Consider the following 21,569-nt stretch of genomic DNA (forward strand, 5'->3'; position numbering starts at 1 on the left):
TAAGAACTGACTAAAACTGATGGATGAGAAACTCTTGACATTTTGAAGCATTTTGCAATGTAGCGAAAAAATTACACTTTTATTCGCGTGATTTGGATAAATTTAAAGGGTTTGGTTGGTTATGAACCACTAAAAATAAATTCCTCAACTATTTGTATTGGACTAGAATTGGAATTGAAAATGGCTGGGAGAGCTGTTTCACCTCGGCAGTGGGAGACCAACTACAGTGAACCATCTGGTGGGTGCTGGTTCCTTTTCTTCACTCAACTGTCTCAGGTTAGCGGGACAAAAATGTCTTTTCCAAAGGAGCCAAAGGACAGAATAGCGATCACAACATCAGATGCCCCCTTGACACAATATGAATAAACACTGAGTCTTGTTTTCAAGTGGCAGCGGTGAATAATGTCTGACATCGTATTTTAACATCTACTTTAATCAAATGCAGGTAGATGATGAAGAGGTCGTCTAAGTGGTGCATTAATGAAGGGGACAGTCACTACAGTACATCTGGTCGCCTACAATCGCATCGTGCATGTGACCAGTCAGATTTGTCCATTTTATACAAATTTCATCATCTAATTAGCTGAAAGAATGAAAAAAAAAAATCTCTCTTCAATATTGTGAAATCTAGAAGAAATAATAGAATCATTGGTGATTGCGACCCGCGCTCAGCAGACCACCCTGCTGACCACATTGACCCGGTGGTCAAAGGGCTTGTACACTCTGGTGTGAAGTCTCCGACACGAGGGAAGTCATTAGTCTTCATTAGCAACTTCCAGGAGTTTCTTATGAAGTGCCGTGAAGTTGTCATTTGCCCCTTTGCCAGGCAAGCTAGATCTGAGGTTTGTTTTCTTATGTGCTCGACCAAATGTGAGGTCAGCCGGCCCCTGGCTGCTGCGCGTGAGACCACCGCCACTCCTGATTCAGGCCAGGGATATTCATTCTCTCCAGTTCACATAAAGATGATCACAATCGGGATTTAGCAAAAATATGAAGGGATCACAATGTGGCCCACAACCAGCTATCTCTCTGATGCAAGTACAATATGGGTCCTATTAGCAACACGGAGACCCAAAACATCTCAAAATATGTGGAATCCAATTGTGGTGGACCTGTCCGTCGTTGTCGGGCCTCCTGTGACATCATGTTGTTTCCAGCCGCGGGGCTGCTATCCCTACAAACCCCTCAAAGTGGCCAATTAAGCATCAAAAGAGCATGCTGCATGGCTAATGTGAGCGAAAGGTGTGAGATTTCTCGTCAGCTCACTCCGGGGGCTCTTTATTGGGCTGCTAGAGAGCCGTCTGATCCTTGGGCCTGGCTGTATATTGGCAGCTGTTAACTGTGGAGCACAAGGGGATCTGCAGTTAAAGCAAATGGCTGAGGACTGACTGACACCTGGGAGGTGGAACGTGAGCGCGGAAGGTGATCTTGTGAGGACACACAGGAGGCTATTTGGACCGCTAGTGCACTGGGAGCAGCAGGTACCTGCAGGAAATACCTGCCTCCGTTTCCTGCTGGAACATATATACACATGTGAGACCTCAAACGGAATCCGCCAGATAAACGTCTCCTCCTGGCTATCTCCCTGATGTGCAAAATCATTCCAAACTCACTGCTCATACAATAATCTTTATTTATTTAGTGCATTTGCATCTACAGAAAAAAGGAACCCATAATAAACAACGCACATGAAGTCCCAGATACCATTGAACGCATGATGTAGAAGCACCAAACACATAAACCAACCAGCTGCAACCCTAATATTAGATAAACTGATCTAATGGAAGGTGAGAGGTTGTTCCAGTCTGGGTGCAGGACCCCAGGCTGTGTACTACTGAGTCACACCTGACACCTCCAGGCCCAGCGTGTAATGGAATCGACACTGGTGCTGCTGAAATGTACACCTCAGGTATGACACAAGGAGATTTATCACAAATCACTGTCAGAACACTGTGAGACCAACAGGAACCGAGTCTAGAACCAAGTCTAGAACCCCCTCTCCTCCTCGCCCATCGTCTCAATCCCGTCATTAATTCCTCCTGGTCTTGTAGTATAATCCCCACTTCCTGTGTTGTGTCAAATTTCTTCCACCAACTTCTTTCCTAAACACTCGAAGAAGTGAGTGACAGCAATGAGATCACGTTAGGGGACCCTGGTTTAGACCCTGGGGGCAAAGAGCCACGCTGAGCCTGTGATGAGTAACTCCTGGACAACAACTGGCTTCACATAAGGAGGGTAAAAACACATCTCACATGCTCAAGGCCAATGTTGTGCCACCACAGCGAGGAGGCGCACGCACGCCTGTGTGAGTGAGGGGGAGAGGAGGGGCCATTTAAACGATTGCTGCGAGCTCTCTGCATCTTTAAGTGCATCATTACAAGCTAAGAGTTATTATCCTTTTCATTCTCTGTGGAGAAGTGTGAAACAAGCTCGTCAATATTTCATGGGGGGGGCACTTCGGGGCAGTAAACACATCTTTATGCTCTCTGAACTGCTGACTCGACAGACTGCAGCTCTGACTAATAAAGTGTGGGGTCATTCCTGTGCTGCTAATCATACAGTGTGTGGTATCCATACAGAAGGTGTTACAGAAGCCTTTGTATGCAGCACACAGAGCTCAAGTGGAAGTGATGTGTCTCTGCCAGAAAAGAGTTGAATGAGACGTGAAAGAGGCTTCAATTCAAATTTTGATGCCACTGGAGGGAAACGCTATGCTAACACCTGCAGTGTTTAGTCTTTGTGGTCTGGGGAGAGAGGCTCCCACCCGCGTATGTGAGTGGTGGGAGGACAGGCTGAGTTGTGCTGGCAGGTCTTTATTATCCGTCCCTCCTGTCCCATTCAGGCCTGACTTGGCCTTGTGGTGCTAACTGGCTGTTAATTGCCAGCCTATACACCGGCTTTTTGCCACATGCAGAAACTAGCTCCTTCCAGGGAAACTAGCCTAATGAGATTATCTATCAGAGCATGGGCCTGTCTAGACACCCCCAATACACAACCCCCCTACCGCTGGCAGTCCTGCAGGCATCCCAGGACGCCCCCAGGTATGAGTTACCTGCAGAAAGAGTGTGTGTTATCATCACACCATTATGGGTTTACACCTGGATTCTCTGAAGGAGAAAGTAAAGAAGGGAGGATATTTTTGAATGTTTCTGTATCATGAAAATCTCCATTTGAATAAATAACTGGCGGCCCCTCTTCATTTCACTGTTTATCTCAGTTTTCCTCAGTGAATTGAAGCGGTTCTTCACCAGGTTGCACAAACACACTAAATGGTGCATTCGTGTGCGCTTGTGAGTGTGTGTGAATGATATTTACACATGTCTTGGTGCCACTGCGAGCCCTGATCTGCAGCAGGGAAGTTCGTCCATATTTGTTTTAAAGTCTCTTAGCAGTTAATAAAGATGCATTTCCTCCGTCCCCCTTCCTGTGGGGACGGTATCAAGGCTCTGTTAAGTCTCTTTGATTTCCAGCAACCTCCAATCACAGTGGGACACTGACTCATCATTGTGCCACTTCAAAGCCTGGGAATGGCTATCTTGACCCCACCCACTGCAGGAGTCCCCTTAAAAGTCATGGTCACCTCACACTGCAGGACTAAAGATCTTGGAGATATCTGTTGTTGCAACCATCTGACTTCCTGAGAGGCTGGATTTGTTTTCACGCGAAAGGAGGGAGAGCTGGAAGGAAGCCGAAGCAACACTGTGGATATCACTGCTTGGATTACTGTCCCTCTGTGCATGAAGCTTTCCAAGTTTCGTCTCCATCGCTGAATCTTAAGAATGCAGTCCATCAGAGGTAAGCGTCCACTGACTTTAGTTCACGTATGTTTTTTTTCTCTCACTTCAACATGACAACGATCCATCTTCACTCGTAGACTTGAAGGCCAACTTCAGCGGCCCTCCTCCCTCCTCCATGGCTGCCGGCCCTGATGCCTATCTCCAGGGCAACATCAGGATGACTCTGGAGGACCCTGAACTCTGGAGAACCTTCCATGACATCGGCACAGAGATGATCATCACCAAACCGGGCAGGTAAGAGAAGAGGAACGCGGTTCATGACTTCTCTACGGGTCATACTGTAACTGTTCTCTCTCTCGAAGAACTGAGGTGACATTCAAAATGTTTTTTGTTGATTTTTTTTTCAGAAACATATTTCAGGTATCGTTCAGAAATGTTTCATAAAAAAACTAAGATCTAAGATTTTGATTTGGTTTTCATTTGTTGCGGAGGATGAGAATGAAAGGCCTTAGAAAAAATTCTCAAGTTTTTCAGAAAACTCTCAGGATTTAGGAGTCGTTGTTTTTGAACAATTTTTTTCATCTTAGTTATTTTTAAATCTAAATGGGCTCAATCAAAGACCTTGGCAAACTTCTCGCATGCTCACATGTTGTTGCCTTCTGTTATCCAGGAGGATGTTTCCTCACTGTAAAGTGAATCTGTCCGGTCTGGTTCCTTGTGCCAAGTACATCTTACTGGTTGACATGGTGCCTGAGGATGGCTTCAGGTATAAGGTGAGTCGCTTGAGATTTTATTTTATTTTATTTGGGCTGTAGAGTTGCTTCAGCACCCCCACCCCACCCCCCCCAGACAAGACAGTCCCTGTTTATCACCCCTCTCCTCCTCCTCCTCCTCCCCCTGACGTTGTACATCAAAGGGTGCTATCTCTTCCTGTTTTTCTATCCCCTGCTGGGAGCCCACTGTACTACCCCCTATCTCTGTGGGTGGTTACGGGCCAGCCGTCACTCTCCGCTCCATCGTCAGCCTCTCTCTCTGTGGGAAGCAGGAGTTGAATCTTTTCCTGTCAATCACCTCTCTCCATGTATGGCCCATCGCCCTGTAATGATGCTATGTGTCCTTCCTACAGTGGAATAAAGAGAAATGGGAGGTAGCAGGAAAAGCGGAGCCTCAGCCTCCCTGCAGGACATACCTCCATCCTGACTCCCCGGCCCCAGGGAGCCACTGGATGAAGCAGTCTGTCTCCTTCCTCAAGCTCAAGCTCACCAACAACACCCTGGACCAGCATGGCCATGTAAGTGGAGATGAGTGGCATCTTCCTTTCTGGAAACTTGGCAGCAGCTCATGTTCTCCTCCTGTCTGTAGATCATTTTACACTCAATGCACCGCTACCACCCGCGCTTCCACATCGTCCAGGCAGAAGACATGTTCAGTGTCCGCTGGAGTGTTTTCCAGACCTTCACCTTCCCTGAGACGTCCTTCACAGCGGTCACCGCTTACCAGAACACCAAGGTTGGTCTCGGTCACTGAAACCAGATGTAGAACTTCACGGATTGTTGAGGTGTTCACTGACCTGGTGGATGGGTGGGTTATGCTTCCACAGATAACAAAGCTGAAGATCGATCACAACCCGTTTGCAAAAGGTTTCCGAGATGAAGGAACAACTAAGAAAAGGTGGGTACTGATATTGAAAAGAGGCGGTTTTGTTTGCTTCACCTCTGCAGGAGACTTTGTTTTAATGGGATTTGTTCTCCTCTACAGACGTGCTCACAAGAGCCCCGCCTGCCCGGAGAAGCCAGCCAAGATGTCCGATATGTTGAACAGGGACTCTGGGGAGGACAGTCCAACCACAGGTACTGAGTCCCAATTCCATTTCTTTTTTGGAGACTACCGGCCTGTTTCTCCTAATCCCCCCACCCCCCCCCGCTCCCCAAACCTGTGGAAGAAATACGGAGCAGAGAAAGATAAACGATCTTGTCCAGCTTAAGAAAAACAGTGGAAACACAAGAAAAGCAGCAGTTCTTCTCTGAAATTCATTCAAATTTCTGATGCTGTGCAGCTCTTTTGGGTCTTAGTGCTCTCTGACAGGTGAATTTTTCAGACCAGTGTAGGTTGGTTCAGTGGAAGTGAAATGAGAGAAAATGCTCATTGTGAGCTCAGGTATCTCCAGAAGAAGAAATACAGGTTAGCTGGACTTTCCTTGCGTCTTAGATGTCTTTCTTCCTGGCTCACAAGTTGATCTGGTGATTTGTTCTTCACAGATTTCTGCCGATCATCATATGAGGGTTACGAGGGTGATGAGGCAGACCTGCCGAAGAGGAAGGGGGTGGAGGCAGTAAAAGAGGAGCGTTACTCTCCCTGGGTCACTGAGCGGGAACACAGAGGGAGGACCGAGTCCCCCGCTGGCACCGACACCCGGGACATTTACAACACAGAGCAGCTGGTTCCTGCTCCAGCATCCTACCAGCCTTACAGGTGAATATTGGTGGAGTCACATGATAAAACGCCATCTTGTTATCACAAACAGAACACTGATTGGTGCTCTTTGTGTCTTCAGGTTCCACGAGTATGGAAAGTCCCCGTCTCCATCCTCCAGCGTGGGCAGCAGCACCAGTGGATCAGGGCGCAGCAGCTTTGAGTCCAGGGTCCCTGATGTTGCCACCGTCCCTGATCATGACTCATCAAAGCACCGCACTCATGAGATTGGCCCGCCCCCCTGCGGCCCCCAGCATCTACCGAGCCCCCAAGACTACCCTGGGGTGCTCAACATGACCATGGCACAGCCTGGCAAGCCGGGGGTGATCGGCCACCCCATCTACAGCCCCTACAGCTCGGAGCAGCCCCTGGGTCAATGGAACAGCCCCGGTCCCGCCCAGTACCCCCCTCCACACCACCTGACCGCTGACTACACCACACAAGCTGTGCACCACAGCTATCACCATGGCAATGTGGCTGAGTGGAGCCAGTACCCACTGTTCTCTTACTCCTGCTGGTGAGGGGATCTTCTATGATTGAGAGGGACTTTATGATGCTGCTGCTGCCATCATCTCACCAGACAGCTGATGCTCACAGCTGACGGAGTGCATGACCCTGTGAGGCGGCGGGCCAGACGCCGGCCGCCACAAGAGAAACGCTAGATGACAGGAAGAAAGGAGCTGCTGGCAGGGAGGAGACTCCAGTTAGGCTGAAGAATTGTTCTATTGTCGAATCATCTATTTATTTTGTATTTCATTCCATCTTTGAGTGTATTTTATTTTTGTAAAAAACAAAGAAAGAAAGAAATAATGGATAAAAACGTAAGTGTGCAATTAATTTTTGTCTTCCAATTGTTATGTGATCTAAAAATAAACTCCTACATGTCGACTCGCCGTCTTTTTTTCAGTCTGCAAGTTGAGTAAAAGTGTGTGCGAGCAGTTCTACAAGCAGCACATCCTCCACTGGGGTTTATTTGTATTTGCCCTTTGTGGATCTAATGAGCGCCCCTCTGTAGTTTCGACAGGCCCAGCATGCATTAAAGACCCTGTATCACCGGGACCCCGGCTCGCCTGCTGAGGTTTACCTACTAGCATCATAAAGCAACGCACGACTCTCGTTCTTCATCTCAATGAGCCTTAAAAAGCATGAAAATGGGGGGTTGTTGGCGCCTTTTCACAACTAAAAAACACAACACTTGTCCTCCACCCTGGATGAATATGAGCCACTAATGACTGCTATAAAGTGGGGTTGGCGGTGGGGGATTTTCCAGGAGCAGTTCTGTTGTTTTGTCCATTCAGTGCAATTCATCATCTTAAACCAAGATGTCTGACCACTTTGCCCTCCATCAGCCGTGTGATGCTCATAGTTCATTTACTCACGCTGGCAGTAGACAGAAGAAATAATGCAGTGGTGTGAGAGGACTCATGTGATCAAGGGCGACATTCAGATTAGAGAGTCTTAAATTACAGCCACGGACAGAAGATGGAAAACTAAAGAACAGGAGAAAAGGTGTCGCTTCCTCACAGTGTTGGCAGGATTAAGATGCAAAAAAAGGAAATACAGCTTTAGTTTTGAGGACACAAGAAGCTATATGGCACATTTTCCACTGTTCCACTCCTGTGAATATCTTTCTTTTATTGATGCATCTAATTTGCTCAACACAAAAGAAATTTTGTAAAAATATGTATATGTGTTGATTTGTACGTTTATTTGTCAAATTCCAAGTCAAAGAATTTAATATCTCTCGATATAAGATGCAAAATCACCTGACGAGCAGTGTTTTAGTAGCACAGGAGGACTCGTGTGCGTCTCTTTTCCAATTGTTCCATCGGCAACAAATCTATGTTTGTAATTTTGCTAGGAAAGAGGATGTGGGTTGAGTAACAGTCCGTTAGATTTAGGAATCAATCTGGATCTGATGACATCATATATCACTGGCGTACGAGCTCTCACTTCGACTCAATCGCCGTGGGCGGCGAATTCAACGTTCGTGCCAACCTCATGATTGTGTTTCAGGTACCTTGACTAGAAAATACAACTACATTTGACAAGATATTGACATTTCTCACTAAAGTTTCAGCGTGTTTGTTTTTAAATTTGAGTCAGACGTCAGATATGTTCTGACTATAAGACGATCTTATATTAGACAGTTTGTACAGCTAATTCTGATATGAAGGAATCTGTTGTCCAAAAGAGTAGAAACACACTGATATACACTGAGTTTGCTTAGTTGTTTCTGGTAGTTTAAAAAAAATCATCTTAAAATATTATTCCATGTGAAGGTTGTATGGACAGAAACCTGGTGTCTTTAAGTCCTACGGAGTCACGCGCTCTCCTGGTGCATCCTGCTCCAGCGACCACCAGGACAAACACGTCACTCTGAGAACACAAGACATGGAGATGGAATTATCGTCTCCTCCACAGCAGAGAAGAATGAGTGAGCACTTCTCTCCCACAGCCTCGCTGGCTTCACTCTGCATAACTCGACATCAATGGGCCATTTGGGGCTTTTAATTGCTCTGATAATGGTGCAGCAAAGAGCATCAGATCGACCTGCACTAAGACGTCTGTAAAGGCCGCCGGCATGTTTAAGTGCCTGACATATGTCTTAAGTATTCCCCAGATGGCAGTTGCTCTGGAAAGAAAATAAAGAAAATATATAAATGTACCAGGTTGGTGATCCTGGACGTCCATTGCTGGTGTCAGCAGACCTGCCACCCCCCCCCCACACACACACACACACACACAAACACCAACGGCCGGCACGATAGTGTGAAAGAGAGAGAGAGTGTTGGGGGAGTAACAGATGTAGATGAAACGGCCCAGGAGAGGAAAGCAGCAGTCAGCCTTCATAAAGCTAATGGACTGCAGGGCCAAATGGAGAGGAACTAGGAGAGACTGGGCGGAATAATGGGCAGAGTGGTCGCTGTTCACCTGTTCTATTTAAAAACGCTACATCTACAACTTCCATCAAGACAGACACCACACTCCGACCCAGCCAGTGGAGAGTTAATCAAGTCTCCACAACTGGGCTCCTAAAATGACGTCTACATGCTGCAAGGAATTAAGATTCTAATGGGAGAGGATGAATTGAATGACCTCAGTCTAAGTACAACTACTGTATGTTTTCATTTCTGTTGTGCAGGTTGCTAAAATCAGTTTTTGTCAGGAACTCATTGTAGCAACAGGTCTGAACTCAACTAACGTATACACACACTACAAAAGTAATATATTAAAAACTTTATTACATTTCCCAGGATACTAAAGTTGCATATCTCGTGTAATAGCGTTGCATTTGATTCTCATGGTATCAACTCATCATTTGAGGAAGAAGAACACATATTTAATCAGGCTTGTACCCACAGACAGCGGAGAGATAAAGGATGCATAGTGAAGCATTAAACGTCTTCTCTGCTGACATTTACCAGACTGACCAGTTCACTCAGCATCTCAAACGGCTCTGTATGGTGCTCTCTGGATTCCGTCATGGAACAATGATGAGATATCAGTTGATCAGAAGTTGTTAATACTCAAAAGATTCATCTTTATCCAACGTCTTAAGTGTGTAAACGCACAAACACACAATACACCACAAACAAAGGATGCCAGCAGGGGAAACAAGGCACAATGTTAAGAGTTGATGCCGATGGTGAGGGTGAGGTGATGGTGATGGGGAGGTGATGATACACACCATCTGACCACATGAGAGATGGTGACAGCAGTCGTCATCAAGTATGCAACTTATTTCAGAGTTACTGTCATTAAGATTCTTTAAAACAAAAAGTTCAGCGTACCCAGAGAGTATTCACTTATTGCATAGCCAGTAGTCGTCCCTGCTGGAAGGAAAATTCGGGTATTTTGCAACTGGCACCTTATTTTCCCATGTGTTCGGGTCAAAATGATTGACAGGGACCAAAATTATTGGAGCAATCCCAGTACTGAGAGAGAGATATGACTGAGTATTCCTGCAGAACCCCCCCCACCCCCCCAAAAAAAACCTTTCACATATTACAGGAATAAATAAAAAAATATTAGGAAAATTAAGTCAATACTAGGAGAACTGTGATGGTACTTTGAATACATCCTTCTGTAGAGGATCTGCCCACACAAGTTAAGAGGTCAAATTATTCCAACTCTACAACGGGCTCCTCCTGCCTTTGGTCACATGGAGGGGAGGATCACTAGAGTCAGAACTCACACACTGAGTGGAAATAAATCCTCCTGAGCAAGACACCAGATGACTCCCGGGTTCTCCTTCTCACAAGCTCACACCCAGGAAGAAGAATAGAGAATAAGAATAGAAGTCAAAATATGAAAAAAAAGGTACAACATTACAAGAACCAAGTCAATCCTACAAGAACAAAGACAAAATATTACAAGAACCAAGTCAATCCTACAAGAACAAAGACAAAATATTCAAGAACCAAGTCAACCCTACAAGAACAAAGACAAAATATTACAAGAGCCAAGTCAATCCTACAAAAACAAAGACAAAATATTACAAGAGCCAAGTCAATCCTACAAAAACAAAGACAAAATATTCAAGAACCAAGTCAACCCTACAAGAGCAAAGACAAAATATTACAAGAACCAAGTCAACACTACAAGAACAAAGACAGAATATTCAAGAACCAAGTCAATCCTACACGAAAAAAGCCAAAATATTCAAGAACCAAGTCAATCCTACAAGAAAAAAGCCAAAATATTCAAGAACCAAGTCAGCACTACAAGAACAAAGACAAAATATTCAAGAACCAAGTCAATCCTACAAGAACAAAGACAAAATATTACAAGAACCAAGTCAACACTACAAGAACAAAGACAAAATATTCAAGAACCAAGTCAACCCTACAAGAGCAAAGCCAAAATATTCAAGAACCAAGTCAATCGTACAAGAAAAAAGCCAAAATATTCAAGAACCAAGTCAGCACTACAAGAACAAAGACAGAATATTCAAGAACCAAGTCAATCCTACACGAAAAAAGCCAAAATATTCAAGAACCAAGTCAATCCTACAAGAACAAAGACAAAGTATGACAAGAACCAAGTCAACCCTACAAGAACAAAGACAAAATATTACAAGAACCAAGTCAACACTACAAGAACAAAGACAAAATATTCAAGAACCAAGTCAATCCTACAAAAACAAAGAAAAGATATTCAAGAACCAAGTCAACCCTACAAGAACAAAGACAAAATATTACAAGAACCAAGTCAACCCTACAAGAACAAAGACAAAATATTACAAGAACCAAGTCAACACTACAAGAACAAAGACAAAATATTCAAGAACCAAGTCAATCCTACAAGAAAAAAAGCCAAAATATTCAAGATCCAAGTCAATCCTACAAGAACAAAGACAAAATATTACAAGAACCAAGTCAACCCTACAAGAACAAAGTCAAAATATGACATGAACCAAGTCAATCCTACAAGAACAAAGACAAAATATTACAAGAACCAAGTCAATCCTACAAGAACAAAGACAAAATATTACAAGAACCAAGTCAATCCTACAAGTACAAAGTCAAAATATTACAAGAACCAAGTCAATCCTACAAGTACAAAGTCAAAATATTACAAGAACCAAGTCAGTCCTACAAGAACAAAGTCAAAATATAGCCACAGGAATAAAAACATATTAAGAAAATATAGTAGATACGTATACGACAAGTATGAAGTCATAATAAAGAGAATGAAGTCATAATATAATGAGAATAAAGTCATATTACCTGAATAAAGTTGTCATATTATGAGTAAAGCTATAATATTCCATGAATAATGTTGTAATATTCTAAGAAGAAATAACAATACTACAAGAACAAAGTCTAAACTTACAAGAATAGTCATTGTATTGCCAGAAAAAAAGTAGTAATATTATAAGATATATTCATAATATTACAAGAAAAACTTTTATCATTTAGAGAATATAAAGCTGAATATTTACAGTTCAGTAAATTTGGAAGGATTCAGAGAGATTTTAACTTCTGGGATTAACAACTCATTAGTGAAACATTATTAAAACACAAATGATGCTTCGTTGCTACTGCAGTGACGTGAACAGTGACCTCATTTCCACCCTCCACTGCCCCAGCACCAGTGATATCTACGCACACTGGGCTGTGAGGTCATTGTGCAGGGAGCGTATACAAGGTGCAACGAGAAGGGGAGGCTATTCAGTACCTTCAGATTTCCACAGTGCCAAAAATCATATCACATGGCAAAGAGTGAAAGAGTGAATATATTGAACACATGTTCTAATACAAGATTTCCAAGAATGAAGCAAAAGTTACTTTCCCCAAACTGAATGTTGAAGTATTACCAACAAAAGACCATGCAGGTGAGTATGGAGACACTACACCTCATGTATTGTGATGTTCTTATTTGAGTACCAGCTGCCGGTCATAGCATATTCTCTGAATATTGGATCCAAACACATGGGAAAACACGGCTCAGATTGAAAAAGACAGGGATTTTCCTTTCAGATGGAGGTTCTCGGAAGACGTAGGTATAGGATATAGGTTCTGATGAGCAGTCGCGTTGACCCTTGAGCAGGTCAATAATGTGTGGACGGACGGTGATTATTTTAGAACAAAAAGTGCACAAAGGTCCAAAATGGTGCTTTGAGAGGCACTCAGCATGGTCAATATATACAAAACCACTGCTGCCACAAACATCATTAAGGTACCTAAAGTTCAATAAGATAAAAGTGCATGACGGTCTCCAATGCTAACAGACACAGTTTCACTTATTAGTCCTCACTAGAGTCCTCTGAGTTGTCAATGTCCAGGCCTTCCCATGCAGCTTTGGTGCGTTGCTCCCAGCTCCGGGCATGAGTGATCACAGCCGGGGGCATGAGCATCACGCAGGCCGCCAGGCCCGAGACACGCTCCTTAAAATCCGTCCCATTCTCCCACTCCTCTGTGTCGCTGTTGAACACGTGAACGTACTTCATTCTGTCGCCTCGGTCGTGAGAGCGCCCGCCCAGCACGTAGATGCGATTGTCCAGGACGGCCACGCCGGGTTCTCCATGTCCAGCAGGGAGACGGCTCATCAACGACCAGGAGTTGGTTGAGGGGTCGAAGCATGCCGTCTGAAAGACAAATTCATTACTCACCACTTGATGAAACTGCTGTTGAACAGTAGAAACCTCTGTCGTATAGATATATATATATTCCCCCTGATTTCACTTCTGTGAGCCATGATTAGCTGAAGCTAACGAGCCAGAATGATTTGTAGTTCAACAGTGCTATAAATTACAGCCCCAAAAATCTCTCTGACAGATTCAATGAAAACTTCCCTTTATAATCCTCATAAAAGGGAAACTATGGCAGGGCTGTTTTAATCTACTTGATACTAAGCCTGTCAGATTGGCTGATGGATTGATGTCAGCCCACTTTTGCTCAAGTCTCTTTTTTGCTCATCGTCAGTTGTTTATGAGGAAACAATGTGGTGAATATATTATTTAAGGGCTTTTGTAAATGTTTTGAAACTTTAGAAAAAAAAATCTTTTCAAATTCACAATGTGTTTTTCAGTTTTTGGTGAACATCGTGTAAACTAATACGCCATCCATAGCCAAAGAAGTTAAAATAACAGCAGAATACGTGCATCTGAGTTCTGGAGTACCTGTTCAGCTGCAAAGCATTGTGATTGATGTGGGAGGTTTTAAAATGTGAATACTTCAGCTTCACTGCACCTCCTCCTCCTCCTCCTCCTCGATGCAAACGTTTCCCTGACTGACAGCTGAGTAAACAGTCTGCTGCCTCCTGCCTGCTGACTCAGTGGCGATGACTTCAGAATATAACCATCACTTCCTAATGATGTCCTACGTTATTCTCAGAACAGGCATTTTTACCTTCAGCCATCCGTGATAAGGTTGTGCTTTTCCTGAATCATAGCAGGCATCCCCAGATAGAGAATCATCCTTCGCCATCACATCATCCGTCTCTTCTCAAATATGTAGAGGGTGCATTTACTATACAAGAGAGGTTTAGTACTCTGTTTCTCAGAGTAACTACTGTCCATATATGATTAGCGATGACCTTCTACCTTGAGGACATCACGCCGGTATCCATGCTGATCATTGCTTCCCCCGATGACGTACAGGCGTCCGTTGACAGCAGCCATCCCGTGCCACGCCCGCTCCACCGGACCATCTGCACACGTTGTCCAATGGTTGGCTGCCGGGTCAAAACAGTAGGTCTCTTTCAGGTAGCCCCTCCCTCGGCGCCCACACGTTATATAAATTTTCCCATCCACCACGGCTCCAGCATGAGCGTAAACCTGGAGGGAAGGTAGAATTAAGAGGCATCATGAGAAGGGGAATACCTGCCGTGCACAATCAGAGCTCCAGACGCAATATACTTGTGAGCATACAGCACCCCCATGTGCACGCAGGCAATACTACAGTATTTTTCCCCTACCTCTCTCTTCAGAGGTGACATAAATTCCCAGGCGTTGGTGTGTGGGTCGTAGCGCTCCACTGTGTCCAGCTCGCTGCTATAGTCTCGCCCTCCTATGGCATATATGTAACCACCCACCACGCAGACACAGTGGTCAGCGTGCTGCTGCTGCAGGGGCTGGATGGAGCACCACTTGTTGTGACGGGGGTCGTACCTGGAACCAAGTACAGAGGAAATTCAGAAATCCTGTTTGAACAAATTCAGTGACACAGATGGAGCGAGGGAGAGCAGGATTTTGCAACTCATCTGTTCGGTCGGATATTTGCAACCTGAAAATCCTATTTAAACATTTACATTGTTATTATTTTTTTCTTTATTTCTAAAGCCTTTTTTTAAATAAAAACCCAGATATTAAATATTTACTGCGCTTACTTGTTTCCTCAACCAAAGTGACAGATGAGTAAAGACGCTGAGACTTAAACAAAACTAAGCTGATATAAATATCAGCCATCAGACTGACATTGACATAATTAAAAAATGATCAATCCCTGCTGATAGTGATAATGTGCCGATATCACCGTGCATCATTGTATCAGCACTTCCACAAGTTCCAGACCTCATGATGAGATAGTTGCTACGTATCACACGTTAATCAAAACTTAAATTGACAGGAAATTAGCAGCAGCAGTTTTATGAGTGAAATATCTGAGGCGGGTCGTCACCTCCAGCAGCGGATCTCTGCACGAAATCCACTGGTGTTCTTGTCTCCCCCAATGAGATACACAAAATTGTTGAGCACAGCGATCCCTTGGTTGGACATTCGGGGGGCGTGAGCTGCAGTGAGTGTCCGCCACTCGCCCCAGCTCGGGTGGAACACCTGAAACAAGTGCTCGCCATCTGTGAGGGAGTTGGAGCTGAACATCCCTCCGAAGCCCAGGATACAGTGGAAAGTGGAGCGTGGCTGGGTGAGGGGGCTCTGCAGGACGGGCTGCCAGATCTCCTGCTCATGGTAGCGCAGGGCGGCTGATACAGAATCCTTCAGGGGACACTGGTTCAGTCTCCCAAACAACCTCTGTAATACTTGTTTCTCAATCAGGCAGAAACGTACAGTTTCCAGCATCTTCAGACTGTCCTGTAATTCAGCAAGACACAAAATTTACACAAATAATCTTTGAAAGTGTCAGAGAAACTTAATGGTTTCCTTCTTGACAGGTAGAGTAAATCTATCAAACAGAGCTGAGTACAGAATGTGGACACACCTTCTGACTGACCTGCAAGTACACCTGGTCAGTTTCCACCTGCTCAGGACTGTAATGGTAGTGAAGTGCGGCCTCGTACACCTCGTTCTCACTGTTCACCTCTAGCTCGTTGCTGCACAGGGCTCTAAATACCTCCTCCTGGGGGAGCTGTCGGTAAATGTCGGTGCGGGACAAAGCCTGGACGTTCCTCAAGATGTAGGAGTGGACCCTGGTGTTCAATTGCTTCAGTCCATAGAGATCAGCGAGGTGATGCACTTCTAAAATGTTGCTCTCGTCCAGCAAGGAGAAGAGGAAGTCGCAGCAGAAGCCAATGACGTGCTCAAGCTTCAAAACACAAAAGCAGAAAGACAAATCAACATACTGAACATCTGGCAGTCTGAGCAGAAGCTCACCACGGGAGCTCTGTGCAACACGTGGGGCAAACTGACTGATTTTCAAGCTTAAGAAGAAAGAAAAGATTTATATCCATTCATTCGCTATCAAATGACACTTTGTTGCAAAATTATCCTTTCAAGAGAAAATGAGAGAGACCCTAGAGGGCATGATCATATAATGTGATCCGTTTTAACATCAGGAAAAGTACAAAACATTCAAGTTAAAGGAGTCAAATGATAAATAAAAGCCTGGAAATAATACCATAGAGACAATATGGCAAAAGCAGGGTAAATATATTAAAATATTCAGGACGAGGATTCAGGAAATGGTGTCCTCTGCTTTTGGAATCATTTTTAACAACATCTATGTACTCTGCACCTCAGCTTGTTGGATGTGCAAATATCTGCTTTGACAAAATAGTCTGAAACTTATTTGCACACTGAAATCTTGCAGAGAAAAAGACACACAAAAGGTTTTTTTTCTCTTCAGATATACATTTGGTCGAACAGCACTGTGGTTCTGTCAATCTGTGAGTTGGTCTCTTCTGAGACCAACTCATATAATAGGGCGCACAGAAAAAAAAAAATGGAATTCTCTGCCAAATATTTTTAATTTGTCTTTGCAACTGATAAAATAAAAGAAAACAAAACAAAAAAACGCTAAGCATTTCTTTTTGTCCTCCGATATCCTTTCCATACAGTTTGCCAATATAAACTCGGTCCTGTCCATGCTTTTATGAATACTGCTTGTGATACTGATAGTTTTGTTCTCTGGTCATTATAAAGAAATAACAGTTGCTTTATAGAGGCAGTGTCTTTTGATATGTTCAATTCTTAACCGAATCCCACTGCTTTCTGCCTGGAGAGTCACACTTTTTTTTTTAGCCCCTGGAGGGTTTCTTGCAATTCTACTTCACATTCTTTAATATACAGTGTATATTTGTGTTTGTACACATGGATGAATGAAGAAACCAAACAAAATTTCTTTACAAAGTTCAGTAGACTTCACTTTTGATGATTTAAATACATAAAGAGAGAGGACTGAAACCGTAGTAGCGCCACACCTTGGAAAACCAGTTCTTCAACCTCTCAAGAAACTGCCATACCACAGGCGTTGCTTGATAAGTCTGTGTACAAGGAACGGGTATTTGGAGCTGTGATATCGTGTGACTGTGTTGAGGAAGTTAATGTTATGGCCTTGCAGAAACAAAGAAAGGAGTAGTTACCCAAAAAACAAAACAAATCCTCCACCGAACAAAAAAGCATTCCTTGTTAAAACGAAATTTGTTAAAACCTCTTCCAGGGACTACAAATGCAGAGGATGTGCTTAATGTAATAACACTGAAAATTTCTCTCAGCCTCATACTGAGATTTAAAAAAAAAAAAAAATCATATCACATGTTGCACTTGTGTGATTTATCCGATCACATGTCTATGTGGGTGAGACGCCACAGGAGAAATACCAGCTCTGAGCCAATGGCAGCGAAGCTCACTTCAAACACAGCATCTCATCATTCAGGTTTCAAGCCACTCAGAAGGCAAATCTGCCAGGCCGAGGCCAACATTTTCAACAGGAGAAAACATTTAGTCTGCAATTAATGCTGAGATTCTGTCACGTTGTTGCGCAACGGGGAGATTTGAGGTGAAACAGACACATTTGTGTTGCACTTCAGGATATAGTCACACTCATCAGCGTAAATAGGAACGATTTCTGAAAGCTGCATAGTTCCGTCTTCCTTGCGAAAGTTCATAAACACATTTTCTGACGTCTTTGGTTTTCTACGTGCGGATTAGAATGTGACAGACTGTGCATGTGCCATTGTTCATTGTTGAGAAACACTCCTGTAGTTGAGTCATCTGGACCTGCGTGCACACAGCAGGCGGAGCATCGCACCACTGTTCTACGACTTGCTTCAAATACTCTTAAGGAAGGTCCAGACTAGGAATGGCAGACGGAATCATAGGGAAACAAAACTTTCAATACACAATCCACAAATCAATATACGCTTGAACCACAATTCTTTTAGTTTCACAAGGAAACAAAAGGTGTGTTAGATTGTGTGTGCACAGCCTTGGATGGTTCATTGTCAACAGTTCCCAGAGAAATACCCAATACCAGACTACATGACATCTCCTTGAGAAGAACTGATTTTCAAAAAAACTCTAAATGCTGAATTATTTTTACAGATCTTATGCCGTTATATAGCATTTTTAGTGCTAAGAAATCGTTTAGTCGGATGGAAACACCAATATGATCATCAAATTGGGATGCTGAGGTTGAATAACGACAAGACTGTGGCATCTATCAAGGTATTCTGTCCTGGAGCTGTGTGATTACCCACATGCACACATCACTTTTGGAAGACTGAAGTGATGTCATGTCTCAGGTCATATTTGTTTGCCTGGCCAAACTGAGCAAAGTGCAAATATGAAAAACTGACTTATTCATATTTCATCCCTAATCCATCAACACTGTCTGTGCTGCATGTAGCACTTCATCATCTGGTGCAACCTGTCCCTTGATGATACCTGCCTGGAGGTCAAGCTGTGTCTTAAACTCCAAAATCTATTTGGAATAAAGAAGCAAACTGTGTGCTCTGGGTCAAATACGATCCCAAGATAAATTCTGCACCCTGGTGTGGCTCTCGTTGAAACCTGAACAAGGAGAAGTCATTAAGCATCAGTCAGCCAAAGCACAGCCACACTGGGCCTACCTGCAGCAGGGTGGCAGCTATCAGGACTTCCTGCACACACTCCAGGTCTAACTCAATCTCTGAAGTGTAGATGTAGTCCAGAATCTTTTTCATGGCCATATAGGAGACTCCGTGAATGGGGATCTCCTTTTGCTGCATCTCACGAAGACCGCCAGCGAACATCCCCCTTATAAAGAACAGAGACACCTCGTTAAGGAGTTTATGGCGGGACAACATGGTGGTCTAAAACGTGGATCACTTTGAGAGTTCCCCCCTCAAAAAAAATGAAAGGTCAGTCATTATCTAACACCCCCTTTTTTGGGAGATTACTGCACCACCTTTTTCTGCAAAACTCCTGAAGTGTTTTGTGGACTAGAAAACTTCCCCCGGCTTTCCAACAGCATGTGGGTGAATAAATAATAACTGAGCGAACTATCCCTTTAAGCCTGGTCTGAAATCTGACAGATCTTATTGATGATGTAAATACAATCCTCTATCTCTGCCATTTTCGGTCATTCTCTGTTGTTAAATAAAGACTATGCTGAGTGCTGTTCATCTACTTTAGAAAAAAAATGAGGGAATCAAAGTCAGTAATTTTCCTGCTGAGAACTACACACTGATTTATGACTACATCTGTGTTACTGGTTTATAGAGGTTGAATGATCCTTTACACGGTTCTGAAAGGCACACAAGAATGTACACAACACAACACTGTTATTCTTACAACACAGCTGATGAGCTGTGGGGGGGGGGGGGGCATAAAAGAGGAACCTCTGTGGTGATAATGGAATATTAGAGGTTTGAGTATGGTGGCAAGGAAAAGGTACACCAACTTGGGTCTGAGAGGATTTAGTTTTATAGAAACCTGCTGGTTTTGTAAGTGAAAGCAGTCAAACGACTCATGTATTTCCTGACTTTATCTTGGGTGGCATTTTTTTTAATTTGCAGTTTCATTTTGACATCAATGAGAAAGTGAAAGTAGCCAACTGCAAGGCTAGTTTTACCTAAAGTAATCGCAGGAGGCTGCCAGTAGTACACGGTGGCCTTGGATGGGTCGACCCTCCACCAGCAGCACCACGTCGAACAGGATGCCGCTCTGTCTGAGAGCCAACAGGCTGTCCAGCAGGCTGCGGGAGTGGGCTGGGCTGCTGTAGGTCTGTCGGGCCGGGCAAGCGGAGAAGCCGGCGGCGGCGCGTCCTTCCGCCGGACTCAGCTGTCCATCCTCAGCCATGGCAGGACGCCGATGTTCGGGCTTCATCATTCTTATCTGTCTTGCACTGACATCCTTTTAGCTACTTTGCACACAGGGAGCACATAAACAACAACCGCTGTCGTGGTGTGGCCTACAGAGGTACACTTGAACAGGAGGCGCAGGGGAGGCTGCTTGTCAAAGGGTGGTCACGGTTCTCTCACCGCATTACTGCAGAGATACAAGACGGAAGACAGTCTGGTAAAGAACAATAAACTGGATAGTTTACCTTCACAAACACGCCACACTGCCAACCCCTGATAAATCCGCGCTGATAAATCCTTACCTCCTTTCAAGGTAGTTTAGCAGCTAGCAACCTGACAACCTGCTAGCTCTTGTAGCTTATCGTGACATTCAACCGCTAGGTTGACATTTAAAAAAAAACCCAAAATTACTACGTAAAAACATCTCCGTCAAATCAAGCCGTTTTACGTACACGGTTTTGTCGACAAGAAACACTCCAACTCTCTTTGAAACGGCGAACACTGTCGTCTGATTTTTGACATATCAGCAGGTCTGTTTACTTTTTGGTGTCAGGCGGTGGCAGAGTGCCAGCTTGATTGGTCCTTGATCTGCTTAGTCCCGCCTACCTACCCGGAAACAGCCAATCAGACATGCCCATCACACTGGGCAGGAAATAAATTAGACTATCACTTTCTGTCTGTTGTTTTTGTTTTCCCTTTACTAATATTTATTCATCATATTCGTTTCACGATCAGTTGTGTTTTTGATACACTTTGAAGAGTCTTTGTTCTTGCATGAATTAATGATTAAAATAAACAATATTTGAAGTAATAAAGGGTTTGGTATTGTGTAGACTCTTCCTCTGCATTAAATCTTATCTTTAGTCATTGTTTACCAGTTGATGGTTATTTACATCTGTGAAACAAGCCCCCCAAAAAACTCGATTTCCCCCTGTGTGTGAGTCTCATTACCACTAGAGAGCGCTGTGGTACCCATAGGGCCTGAAGATTTCATCATGCTTCAGCTCACTGAACCTGGAAAGCAGTCACCGTACAGAAGGGAGAGGCACAATTTATTCACCTCAAGTGGAACATGAGTTCAGAAACCTTGAACTTTGCCCTTTTCCACTTACTTTCAGGTAAAAATACTGTACTTTTCACTTTATTTTATTTTTTTTACATTATATGTAGTTATTTTACATAGAAACCAAAAGGACATAAAAAAAATATTGGCTCAAACGTTCACACGCTGTTGTCTCAGTCACAGATCACTAATTTGTACGTTCTATCAAAAATAATTTTTGACTGAGTAATACTTAAATCTCTTAATACTTGAAGATACAAAAACCATAACGTGCCAACTCATCATTATTTCTCCCTCATTTCCCCCATAATTCTGTTTATCATTTTTGCCCCTCC

General features: G+C 43.8%; 2 protein-coding genes across 5 annotated transcripts; one reads left to right on the forward strand and one right to left on the reverse strand.

Annotated features, from left to right (window-relative positions):
* The first annotated feature begins 3,779 nt into the window (after positions 1–3,779).
* Positions 3,780–6,730, forward strand: tbx16 (T-box transcription factor 16). The gene is made up of 9 exons (XM_086205479.1): positions 3,780–3,795; positions 3,875–4,031; positions 4,408–4,510; positions 4,864–5,028; positions 5,100–5,246; positions 5,338–5,408; positions 5,496–5,587; positions 5,996–6,209; positions 6,292–6,730. The coding sequence occupies exons 1-9, from the start codon at positions 3,780–3,782 to the stop codon at positions 6,728–6,730; spliced, it is 1,404 nt and encodes a 467-aa protein (XP_086061605.1).
* Positions 6,731–9,389: 2,659 nt separating this feature from the next.
* On the reverse strand, positions 9,390–20,732 carry klhl22 (kelch-like family member 22). 4 transcript variants are annotated; one of them, XM_086207253.1, is made up of 8 exons: positions 20,474–20,732; positions 19,943–20,358; positions 18,960–19,125; positions 15,884–16,195; positions 15,335–15,744; positions 14,634–14,826; positions 14,260–14,493; positions 9,390–13,302 (listed from the first exon to the last, which is right to left on the reverse strand). In XM_086207253.1, the coding sequence occupies exons 2-8, from the start codon at positions 20,197–20,199 to the stop codon at positions 12,961–12,963; spliced, it is 1,914 nt and encodes a 637-aa protein (XP_086063379.1). In that variant the 5' UTR covers positions 20,200–20,358; positions 20,474–20,732; the 3' UTR covers positions 9,390–12,960. The 4 variants fall into 4 exon arrangements, 3 of the variants coding, with proteins under 3 accessions (XP_086063379.1, XP_086063377.1, XP_086063378.1); XM_086207251.1 differs by having other exon boundaries at positions 9,391–13,302; positions 15,872–16,195; XM_086207252.1 differs by having other exon boundaries at positions 9,391–13,302; positions 15,872–16,195; positions 20,624–20,728.
* Positions 20,733–21,569: the final 837 nt, after the last annotated feature.

Source organism: Aulostomus chinensis, chromosome 6, assembly GCF_037954235.1.
Source record: "Aulostomus chinensis isolate RoL2024-O1b breed Wild chromosome 6, RoL_Achi_v1.0, whole genome shotgun sequence".
Taxonomy (NCBI): domain Eukaryota; kingdom Metazoa; phylum Chordata; class Actinopteri; order Syngnathiformes; family Aulostomidae; genus Aulostomus; species Aulostomus chinensis.